Raw genomic sequence first — 12,284 nt, forward strand, 5'->3', positions numbered from 1 at the left:
TTGTTTGTTTGTTTGTTTTTTGAGACAGGGTTTTTCTGTATAGTCCTGGCTGTCCTAGAGCTCACTCTGTACACCAGGCTGGCCTCGAACTCAGAAATCCACCTGCCTCTGCCTCTCAAGTACTGGGATTAAAGGCATGTGCCACCACTGCCCCACAGTCTCTCCTGTATACTTCTCTATCTAGTAATAGGAGTGAAATGGGGATGGGGTGGGGTGAGAATAAAGGGTGAGAAAAAGAATCCACGAAGTAACAAAGAAGAAAAAAATAGATTCAGGAATCTTTCTCTTATATCTCTCTCCCCTTCTATCCTTTTTTTCTCTCCTATGTAGTGAGAGGGGGGTGAAACGGGTTGGGAAGAGATAAAGGGTGGGATAAAAAAGAACTCACAAAGTAGCAAAGACCAGCTACACTGGGATTAAAGGCATGTACCACCATTGGTAAGATAAACAAATGTAATTTAAGAAAATTATAGAAGAAAATAAAAGTTGAAAACTTTTGCAACTAGGAATAGGTAAAGATGTATACAGGATGCCTTGAACTTGTTATGTAGCAAAGGCTGACTTTGAACTCCTAACTCTTGCCTCTGTCTCACTGATATTTCAGGAATGGGGTGGGGGAAGTTCTTAAGCTGGGCATGGTGGCACAAGTCTGTACTCACAGCACTTGGGAAGAGGATGCAGAAGGATCACAGTCAGTTGAAAGCCAGTGTTGTTTACTTATTGGGTTCTTATCTCCAAAGATAACTATCTAAAACCAGCCGTGCTGCACACTGCGCTTCTTGGGGCAGATGCAGTTTTGGAGTCTGTGTGGTCCTAGGTTGGTACAGCAAGTCCTTCTGTACTCTGCACAGAAAAGGGCTGGGGAGAGTCAGCTTAGGCAGGCACATATTTCCTGTCTTGTACCAAAGAGGCTCAGACCAAAGCAGTTCCTGAGAATTTCCTTGACAAGTAAGAACTTGTTCTTTTTCAGAGTACTTTAGCTCAAAATGGCTGAAAAAGGAAAGAAAGGAACAGAGAGGAAAACACACACACACACACACACACACACACACACACACACACACACACACACACACACACACGGATATATGTAACCCACAGGCACAAAGAAAAAAAAAAATCCAAAGCCAAGAGGCAAACAAAGAGCAGCGGGCACTGTCACTGGGTGTCTGTCCTTCCCTGGGGACTTTAAGCAACTTTCTATCTGAGGTAACCTGATTTTCTCCTAGGGAACTACCATTGATATAACTTGCTTGGAAACAGGGCTTCTGAGGGTGGAAGCCCAACCTTGTGGCTTTCTGGGAGAGTCTGTTTGACAGGGAGCAGCTTTCTGCCTGCGCTGCCTGCATACAATATACACAAGTTTGTTGTTTTGTTTTTCTTCCTCCCTCTTTATTTTCATCTCCTGTACTTCAGGAACAAACTCAATTTTAAAACCAATTTAAGCTGCCCAGGTCTCACAGTTGGTCTATGCCTTTCAAGGCTGCTACCAAAGGGTTTTCCAGTGCCTTGAGACGTACTGATTTGACAGGCTGGACCTGCCCCTCAGCAAGGTGGACCAGATAATGAACCTCACAGAGGGTGATTAGTAAGAAGCTGCCTGCCACTTGGGTAAAGGATTGGTGACAGTGGCTTTCCTTAATTTCCCTGGGCAGCCATCCCACTTCCCTGTATTTGGCTGAAACCATAGACAGCCCTGTGAAACTTTTCTTGCACTAATTGCATGTCCAACACATTCAGACCCATGCCCTGTATTAGCAAGGCACCCAATCATGTGTACAAGTGCCAAGGTAACAGGAATGGAGGAAACATAAGACCTCCATCAGGCCTTCTTTACAGGCCGATGTGTCTCAACTCCCCACCTAAGGTCTCTTTCCTTGGAAACATAGAATCTGGGAGAGTCAACTCTGAGCTGAAGAAATTGTCATCCATGTTGCCAGATACAGTGGCAGACACTGTGGAAGCAGGAGGACTAGGCAGGATTTCAAGGCCAGCGTTGGTGATAGGTAAGGTTTGGGGCTAGCCTTTTCTGACTCTCCATGTCAGGCCTGGCTCAGCTCCCAGCCCAACAGCATCCTGTTTGTGAGCTATGCTCAGTGTCCCTTTAGCTGAGTGAGCTATTCAGACCCCAATTATCACATGATCACAATTGTTATGGAAATTGAAATACTGTTATGGTTCCTGAAACTATTTCAAGCTGGAAAGATGGCTCAGCATTTAAGAGCACTGGGTCGCTCTTGTAGAGGACCTAAGTTTACTTCCTAGCACCTGAATGGTGGCTCAAAACCATCTGTAACTCCAGTTCCAAGGGTCCATCATCCTCTTCTGGCCTCCATGGGCGACAGGAATATACATGGTGTTCAGGCATACATACAGGCAAAACACTCATACATACAAAGTAATATTGACAAGAATATTTCAAGTCAATACAACTTTAACAGAGATACAATTTTGCATAAGGGTACTTCTGGCCTCTGCTACTATCACAGTGGCAAACCAGGCACTTCCACACGTCTCTTGAAAGTTCTCAAGAACTTCGGGGAAGAGATGATCGTGGAGATAAAGCAATCTTCCCACAGTCAAATGGAAGGAAAGAAGTGGTTGTAGACAACCCTTTGTAAGGAGCATTGGCAGCTCTACCCAGAGCAACTGGAGGGAGACCTTTAGTGCAAATGAAGGAAGCAGGACTGTCCCTGCGAGCCTGAGGATGACAAGGCCGTCAGTGCCTACTACCACCCTCTAGCACTGTTCCTTCCACACACTGACAGAGTGGCTTCATAGCTGCCACACTGAGGAAGAAAAGACATTTATGTGGTGGTCATTTCAAAGTTCTCCTGCAATGAAGAAGCATGTGACAGCAGCAGACACTAAGAACAAACTGCATAGCTGCACCAGGGCGTGGCCTCCGCTGGCCAGCCAGTCAGCCAGCCTGGCTGTGCAACATGACTGGACTTGAAGGAGACAGACTCTCCACAGCAGTTCAGAGGCTGGATAGAGGGTTAGTTGGCAGAATGCTTGCCCAGCATGCCAAGTCCTGGGTTAGACTTCTAGTACCAAATAAAGGAGGGAGGCAGGCTAGGTAGCACATGCCTTGTAATTGGAGCACTCAACAAAGTAAAGGCAGAAAGATTAGATGTTCAACGTCATCCTTAGGTACAAAGTGAATTCCCAATGGGGTGATTAAACCTTAGTGTGAAAAAAAATGTGAATATATATAAAAAATCTACTGTGTAAATAAAAATGTTCATAAAAAGTCACCACACCCCTTTGGTTTGGAGAAAAGCTTTCCTAGGACACCAGTTTGGAATAAAGGGACTCATTTCATCTATGAAGTTGTCACACCACATTAGGACATTCTGTGCAGATATTTGTAGCAAGCAAACTCTCTACAATGGGTTAGTACTGTGTATTCTCAGCTAAATACCTTCTGTCTAAGACTTCTGGTTACCTCCCAGGAACAGGCCTAACACCACCACTCTCCTGCTTCTTGCATCTGACAGACTCAGTCTGACAAAACTGAGACACTTAAGACTCTAGAGAAAGACCGGCCTAGCTACACTTGTAGTCCTGAACAAATCAGTTTTTTTTTAAAAGATTTATTTTATTTATTATATGTAAGTACACTGTAGCTGTCTTCATTACAGATGGTTGTGAGCCACCATGTGGTTGCTGGAATTTGAACTCAGGAACTTTGGAAGAGCAGTCAGTGCTCTTAACCGCTGAGCCATCTCTCCAGCCCAAATCAGTTCTTTGTAGTGTACTCACCTATAAAATAATAATTATGTCTATCCCCAATACTTAAGATTAAAGCAAATAATCCATACAAAGTGCTCCCTCAATAATTATAAAGTGTTCCTGTCCTTTGTGTATTTGCATCTGTTTTAAATCCAAGCTACTTCTCTCCTATACAGATTTTTGATGGTAGAGTCAACTCCCTGGTTCACCTAAGACATTCACCTGGGGGTGGCTTTCTTCTGTGGGTTTCTCAATATGCCTGTGGGGCATAAGCAGCAAGCAGGTGCCACCCTTCCCTCTCACTTTGTGTCTTTCTGGCTTAAAAGAATGAATTCAGTGAACTAACAACTCCACAGGAGTGTTTTTCTGCCCAACAAGTCAACTGAAATGCCAGAACACAAATAAAGGTAGCAAGACAGGCAGGTGGGACAGCTAGCGCTGGGGTCAAGTCTCGCTCAGCCACAGAGTTCTCACAGGGCTCCTGGCTCGGCTCCAGGCTGTTGGAGCAAAGCACAGGAAGCAGCTACCTCTGGCAAGCAGAGGAAGCTGAGGTAGGCTACTGTGGGAGTCTCAAATCTTAAATCTTGAACCCATGTCTTTCTGCCAAGGCTGCCCTGTTGGAAGAGGAGAGAACAGGATGGGGGCACTCAGAGTATGCCGCTCAGAGGCAGAAACCCCTGCTTAAAATACAAAAGCACCCTGGACATTGTTTTCAGTTTACTTCAGTTCTGTTTGTGGGGAGACAAAGTCTCTGTGTGACACTGCCTATTCTAGAACTCCCTATATAGACCAGGCCTGCCTTCTGCCTCGGCCTCCCAGTGCTGGGATTAAAGGTGCTCAACCATGCCTAGCTAGGGAGAATTTTTACAGCATTGGCTCCCATGAGGAAAGTGAACTGTATGAACTTCCTGCTTAGAAAATCCTGATAGGGACAACTGGCTTCATCTTGTACCCATGGTGGGAGCTTCACACCAAAACACACAAATCACCCCTCCACTGCTCACACCTGCAGAAGCTATTACACACTAGAAACACACCAAGGGGCAGCAACAACTGAAGATGAACCATCAGGCTTGGTTCTCCTCAGGAGCCTTTAAGTTCTGAGGGCTTTCTACTAAGATTTTTCTGAGAAAGTTTTCTCACACAAAGTATTCTACTTCGGCCCCTAAAGACACAGTGCCACACAAAGTGGGGTTCCCCTCTTAGTAACATTTCATTTTTCACTGGAAATAAACTAGGCTGGGCCTGGTGGATGAGACTTCTAATTCTAGCACCTAGGAGGCCGATACAAGAGTATGGTCACTAGTTGGAGGCCAGCCTGGGTTACATGGGGAGTTCCAGGTTTGCCTCAAAAAAACAAAACAAAACAAAACAAAAACAAGAAAGTGAGAAAAAGCTAGGTATCATTTGGATTTCTAAATATCGAGTAGTCATTTATGGTTTTTTTTTTTTTTTTTTTTTTTTTTTTTTTTTTTTTTTTTTTTTTTTTTTTTTTTGGTTTTTCGAGACAGGGTTTCTCTGTGTAGCCCTGGCTATCCTGGAACTCACTCTGTAGACCAGGCTGGCCTCGAACTCAGAACTCAGAAATCCACCTACCTCTGCCTCCCAAGTGCTAGGATTAAAGGCGTGTGCCACCACCGCCCGACAGTCATTTATGGTTTTTAAGATTTATTTTTATTTATTTATATGTATCTGTGAATACTGGCAAGTATATATGTGTATCATGCACATGCCGGTATCTGTCGAAGCTAGAAAAGGGTGCTGGATACCTGAAGCTAAAGTTACAGGTGACTGTGAGCTGCCCAATGTGGGTTCTGAGAACCAAGTCCTGATCTGCAAGAGCAGCAAGTGTTCTTAACTCTAATGGTGAAACCATTTCCCCACCCTTGCGCAGTCATTTGTAATAGCTCTTAGCATCAGGAGAAACCAAACATATTTAGAAACTTTACTGAAGTAATACTTAGCAGCTTTCAAAGCTACTCTGCCTGTAATAATACTTTTAAAAACTGTCTGAGGGATATCAAGATGGCTCAGCCCATATAAATGTTTGCCAGCAAGCCTGACCACCTAAACCCTCAAAGTCTCTATGGTGGAAGAACAAACTCTGAGCATGCTATACACGCACCCACAAACACAATATGCACATATATAGTATTTGCATACGTACATGTAAAAAGTGTTTTATACAACTTTATATAAGCCTCCTCTGGATCCAAAACCCAAAGCTCTAGGTAGAGTAGAAACTTAAGAAGAGGAGACGGGGATCCAAACCTCAGCAAAGATTGCTGACACAGCTGACTCACACCTATATCCCAGAATTTGGGAAGTTGGAGACATGAATTTCACAAACTCACTGTCATTCTCAGTTATAAGGAAGTTAGTTCTGGGATAACCTGGACTATATGAAACCGACTCAAAAAACAAGGCAGGAATGTGGTGAACAGACGTACATGCACTAAAAAACACTAAAACAACAAACTGATTTTGGTTATGTCATAATACTAAAAACTAACAATTCCTATCATAGAAAACTAGAGGATCTGACTGCATCAGCCTAGGGTCTATAACACCATGGGTCCCAACAGAATGTCTTTTTCCCTAAGCATTCTTTCTTTGGAGGAGTAAACTGGGAAATTAAACCAGGAGTCTCCAGTATGCTAGGCAAACACCCAAATTCTGAGCTATATCCCAACCCTTAAGATTGTTTCAGAAAATCTATAACTTTGTATGCAGAGGAATTTTTAGCAAGCTCTAGGCCACTGGGGTGAAAGTAAAGCTTCAAGATAGGTTTCTCTACCCTTAGAAACAGAAAGTAGGATGATGGTTGCCAAGGTAGCAGGCGGAGAGGGAGACGGCAAGGAGTTGTTCAGAGGCCTGAGCTTCAGTTCTGCAGGAAGGAAATGGCTTAGAGGGCTGGGGCACATCAGTGTACACAATGTTAAATATACTGGTCCATACCCTGAGAAAGGGTTAGGATGGCAAATATTTTTAACTGCAATTAAAAAAAAAATGGTTTGTCCATCAGGCCTCACCACATGCCTGGCATCAATAGGCCCTTAATAAGTGTCTGTGATCAAACTAAAAGCAAATAACTAGGAAGAGACTCTGGATATGGTGGTGCATACATGTAACCACAGTATTCAGGAGGCAGAGGCAGGTGAATCTCTGTAAGTCAAACCAGCCAGAGTTATATAGTTACATGCTACATTTTAAACATTGTCTGTTAAAAAGAAAAAAAAAAAGGTAGGGATATATCTTGTGCACTGTGTATTGAGATGCTGATTTCTGTGCTCAGAGATCTGGTTACAGTGTAGATGTTGGCACTGTCATGATTACTGAACCACCTCCTGCATCTACCTTGTATAAGGAACGTCCTTCCATCACCTCTGATTGGTGGCTAATAAAGAACTACCAGCCTATGGCTGGGCAGGAGAGGGCAGAGGAGCCAGGACATCTATCTGAGAGTCTCAAAGAAACCAGAAGGGAAGGGGAGGGAAGAAGGTGTGGAGAGACCAAATGGAGGTACCAGGAGGAGAAGAAAGTCGCCAGGAGGCAGGTGATGTACCATGAGGAGTCTCCATGAGGACACACACAGAGCAGGAAGAGCAAGGGCCAGCCTCAGACTAAAGGGAAAGGACCACGTGGCTGAGAAAATTGGATCAGGATAGCAAGGGGGTGAAGAAACTTCCACAAATTACTATTTTTTAGGGGTGGGGATTGGGGTGGAAATAAGGCTGGCCTCAAACTCACAGAGCTCTGCCTACCTCTGCCTCCCAAGTGCTAGAATTAGAGCTATTATGTTCCACCAAGCTTCAGACTGTTTTGTGACCCAAGAACATGACATTCAAAAATTCTGGAATTCTCCATTCTTTCTGACTTGTTCAGGTTCTAGTTTTGAGTATATTTTGCAATTTATGCCTCTCTATTATCTAACCATATTCTTCCTCTTTTGAGTTAAGCTCTTTCCTCCCTGTCTGCTGAGCACAACAACTGCAGAGCCCTGCTCACACCATCAGCTGTAGTCTCTTTCTTTGAAATTATCTTATATGTATGGGTGTTTTGTCTCCATATACCACATACCAGCCTGCTATCCACAGAGGCCAGAAAGAGGTATGGGATCCCCTAGAACTGGAGTTACAGATAGTTGTTAGGTACCATGTAGGTGTTGAACTTGGGTCCTCTGGAAGAACAGCCAGAGCTCTTAACTGCTGAGCCATCTCTCCAGCCCCCAAGGACTTTCTTAAACATCAGTGGGATCTGCTGGCACAGGCATGTATTCCCAGGCACCAGGAGGCCCGCAGCTTGCCTGGGCCACACAGCAAGTTAAAGAACAGTCTAAGCAAATTAGTAAAACCCTATCAAGACAAAACATTTAAACTTATAAAAATAAATAAATAAATCTTCAAAAATCCTCACAAAAATACCATGGTGGCCTCCTGTCTCTAATGCTAGCACCTGGGAGGCTGAAGCAAGAGGATTTTGTGAGCTGAAGGCCAGCCTGGGCTACACAATGAGACCCAAGTTAGCCTAGGCTAACCCTGTCTTAAAAAAAAAGGATTCATCCTAGCACTCCAGAGGCAGAGTGAGGTGGGTGTCTGTGAGCTCAGCCTGATCTACAAGTCGAATTCCAGGACAGCCAAGATTACACAGAAAACCCCTGCCTCAAAGCCCTCCATCCCCCAAAAAAGGATTCCCAAATCTTCTACGAACAAAATGGAAAGCTGGCAGACAGAGCTAACAAAGAGCTGTCCTGTTACCTAACTTGCTAAATGCTATAAATCCCAGCTAACGCCTATTAGCAGGCTTTAGGTTGTATCTTACCAGTACTTTAGAATCTACTAGAGATTAAAATCCAGTTTTGTTTTGCTTTTTCCTCTTTTCCTTCTACTAACATAGCTGCTAACAGCTGCAGGGCCTCACTGCCCTCAAAGCCAGCTCTTTGGGAAGCTGTAAATCCTCTTGACTTTATGACACTGGTATTAATGCTCATAAGGAAGAGAAGTATACCACATGTTGGAGACAGGCAAGGCAGTCAAATGCCTCCAAGTGCACTTGCTGTTGCTACAGAAAGGTGGGGAGGAGAGGAAGAGGGAGGGAGAGAGGAAGGGGAGGGGGAGGGAGAAAGGGAGGGGAGAAGGGAGAGGGGATGGGTAGGGAGAGAATGGGAGGGAGTTGGGGGTAGAGGGGAAAGGGGAGGGGTGAGGGTAGAGGGGAGGGGGTGGGGTAGAAGGGAAAGGGAGTGAGGAAGGAGGGGAGGGAGAGGGCCATCATTAGAAGCCTTCAGAGGCAGCTGGGGAAGAGAAAGCACCACTCTGAGAGCAGAGTGCTGAGGGAACAGGGCTGTTAGAGGAAATGAGCACAATAACCATGACTGCAGAGACTCCACTTGGACCTGCCACCAGTGATCCTCACTGCCCTTCGTTCAGTCATAGCATGTAACTGTTACACAGTTAATAGATCACTGAGGACCCTCCCCATTGACTGTGCTGGGGAATGAATCAGCACTTCATAGTGTTAGATAAGTACTCACAGGCACACTAGCCGCAGCCCTCTTCCCTATTATTGAATAAGCTGGGTTCCTTTCCCTAGGAGTCACCTCTCTTCTGGCTTGTGCACCCAAGGACCACTTTTTAGCATCACTTTTAACCTTGAGTGGACGTGAAAGAAGATGAGGATATGGCTTGTCAATTTTCCCTTTCCTGATTTTCTCATACACCACATTTTTTTTTTTTTTGGTCTTGTTTTGCTTTGTTTTGTTTTACTTTATTATTGGCTGGTGGCTTCCCAAGCCGCTGCACGTGGCTTTCAGGCTATCCAAAGCTTACAATGACAGGAGGGCCATCTTCTTCCCTTAACATACAGAACATAATACAAAGACCTTCTGTATGAAAATGACGCACAGACAGTTCCAATATCAAAGGAACAGAGTCTGCTCTGCTCCACAGTCAGAGGAAAAAAAGAAAATGAAAGCCATTTATAAAGGCAGCTTTAAGTGTGAGGATGAAGCCACACAGCTGGCATCACAAAAGAGAACAAATATTGACTAGGAAACAACTGACAGATTAATAGAGTTCCATCCATCTGGCTGCAGAGAGCCGCTGGGGGGAGGACTGAGAAGGCCCTGTTAGAAAAAAGCTTGCCTGCTGCCTCACTGGGTGAACTGAACTGAATACCTTTCAAGAACACTAGAACACATGGTCACAAAACAGCTGCTGGCTGTCCTGTCAGTTAAGAAACTCAGGAGAGCTACAAGGATGCACTGGCAAGAAAAGGAGACCAGAACATACAAGGTTTGGAACCTATTCCTTGGCTTTTCCAACTTAGAAGAAGGAGATTCAGGTATGTATGTACATACGTGTGTGTGTGTGTGTGTGTGTATATATGTGTGTGTGTCTGTGTGTGTATTTAGTGTGGATGTGTGCACGTGAGCATGTGTGGAGGACAGATTCATAACCCATGTCTTCAACTGCTTCTACCTTCTATGTGTATGTGTATGTCAGGGTCACCTGTTCAACTAGCCTGCCTAGCTAGCAAGCTCCAGGAATCCACCTATTTCTGCCTTTTTAATGTTGGGATTACAGGTATGCCTTGCTTTTTTATGTGTATGCTGGGGCACTGAACTCAGGCTCCCATGATTGAGCAGCAAGCACTTCACCCAAATAAGACATCTCCTCAGAATCTTATTTTGTGCTTTTGATACAAGACTCAAAAGTCTCAAATGAAAGAGCAAGGTGGGGCATTCCTGCATTGGGAGGTACAGGTAGGCTGCCAGGAGCTGAAGGTCAGCCTCAGCTACACAGAGAATTTAGCCATATACATGAGCTAAATTCATATAGCCATGTGAACTTTGCTCATGTATATGGGCTATATGACCTGGTTTTATGTCTTTTTTTTTCTTTGTAGCAGCAGTTTTAAATAAACTTATACACTTATCAAGCTACACTCTAATAAAGACTCTTATAGAGAAAGAGCGAGAGGGAGAGAGTGAGAGAGAGAACTCAGATGAAACAAGTAGGTTCGACTCCATGCCCCACTGAATCCCATCTTTTACACAGTGTAGAGCTGAGCACAAGTGCTAACTGAGAAGGGGAAATCAGGCCACACTCAAGGAAGACAAATGTACAATGCTATCTGCATCCTCAACTCAAACCTGCCCAGAAATAACTGTTCAAGGAAAAGAGAACATAATCACTAATGAAAACCTATCTCAATGAGCTCTCAATTAAAGCTCATGCTTTAATGAGCCAAATATCTCCATTAAGTTGAATTCAAAGTTTTCATGTGGCTGGAATTTACGCTCATTTCTAAGTTATCATGTCTTACTTTTTTTTTGGTTTGTTGGAGTTTTAAGACAGGGTGGCATGAAGTGCAGGCTGTTGCCGAACTCACTGTGTAACCAAAGATAGCTCTAACTCCTGTTTCCACCTTTCAAGTGCTGGGATTACAGGTATCACATGGACATTTCTAACTTTCAGAAATCAAAATCACTGTGACTGAGAGTTTAACAATGAATGCCTCATCACCTACTCTAAGACAGTAACCCATCAAGTTTCACCTCATACTCTCCTGTATACAACTAAACAAACCCTTCAGACGGCACAAGGGAAGGAGGTATTCCTGGATTTAAAGAACCAGCAGGCAATCTTGCACCAACTCTTCTCACCAGCCTGGGCCGACCACCCCACCCCTACCTTTGCTTAAAGCTCAGTAACAGAGTCCCATTACTAGAAAGAGCTACCTGATCCTCCCCACCAGCGAGGTCATTCTGGGGAGAGCAGTGACTTACCTGTTCCTCCGACAGTTGAGATATGTGATTCACAGCAGCATAGGACTCAATTTTGGGATTAAAGTGATTGATGATGGCTCTGAAATAAAGAATTAACATTACTATGGTCCCAGATGGAAGATAGTGATAATCCAGTTAATAATGAGTGAGTAGCCTTGGGTTTACTCATGTCAATTTGACATAAGCTACAGTGTCAAGCCTCTATCATGTTGGCCTCTAAGCAAATCCGTAACGAAATTTCTTTTGTTAGTGATTATTAATGTGGGAAAGCAATGCCACTTCTGAACAGGCAATCCTGGATAGTGTAAGAAAGCATGCTGAAGGACCAGAGAGATGCCTCAATGGTCAAGACTGATTGTTGTTCTTACAAAGAACCCAGATCAGCTCCTAGCAGCCACACTGGGTAGCTCACAACTGTCTCTAACACTAATTCTAGGGGATCTGACACCCTCTTCAGGCCCCCAAGGATGCTGCATGTGCCTGGTATACACATATAGGCAAACATACACATACATAGAAATAAAGTTAAGAAGGAAGAAAGTGGGTACAGCAGTGTCATGCATGTGAATGTAACTAGCTACTTTGTGCTTGGTTATAAAGGCCTTTGCACTCCACTGTGCAGCGGAGTGCTCAGCCACATAATGGAACACAGGGATCGCCATTGGAGATGGATAGGAAGACTCCAAGAGCCAAAGATCAAGGGAAAGGGGAAGGGGAAGAAGGGGAAGGGGAAGGGGAAGAAGGGGAAGAAGAAGGGGAAGAG

At 44.3% G+C, this 12,284-nt stretch overlaps 1 protein-coding gene across 4 annotated transcripts in view; it reads right to left on the bottom strand.

The window, feature by feature from the left end:
* Positions 1-12,284, bottom strand: part of Armh3 (armadillo like helical domain containing 3) — a 180,397-nt gene that overhangs the window by 13,958 nt on the left and 154,155 nt on the right. For 3 of the 4 annotated variants that reach the window (XM_031390496.1, XM_031390498.1, XM_031390497.1), the window contains one exon: positions 11,522-11,600. The exons of the other annotated variant lie outside the window; for it this stretch is intronic. In XM_031390496.1, the coding sequence (XP_031246356.1) occupies positions 11,522-11,600 (79 nt within the window). The remainder of the gene's footprint in view (positions 1-11,521; positions 11,601-12,284) is intronic. 4 annotated transcript variants of the gene reach the window in all.

The sequence above is a fragment of the Mastomys coucha genome, unplaced genomic scaffold (assembly GCF_008632895.1).
Source record: "Mastomys coucha isolate ucsf_1 unplaced genomic scaffold, UCSF_Mcou_1 pScaffold21, whole genome shotgun sequence".
Taxonomy (NCBI): Eukaryota; Metazoa; Chordata; class Mammalia; order Rodentia; family Muridae; genus Mastomys; species Mastomys coucha.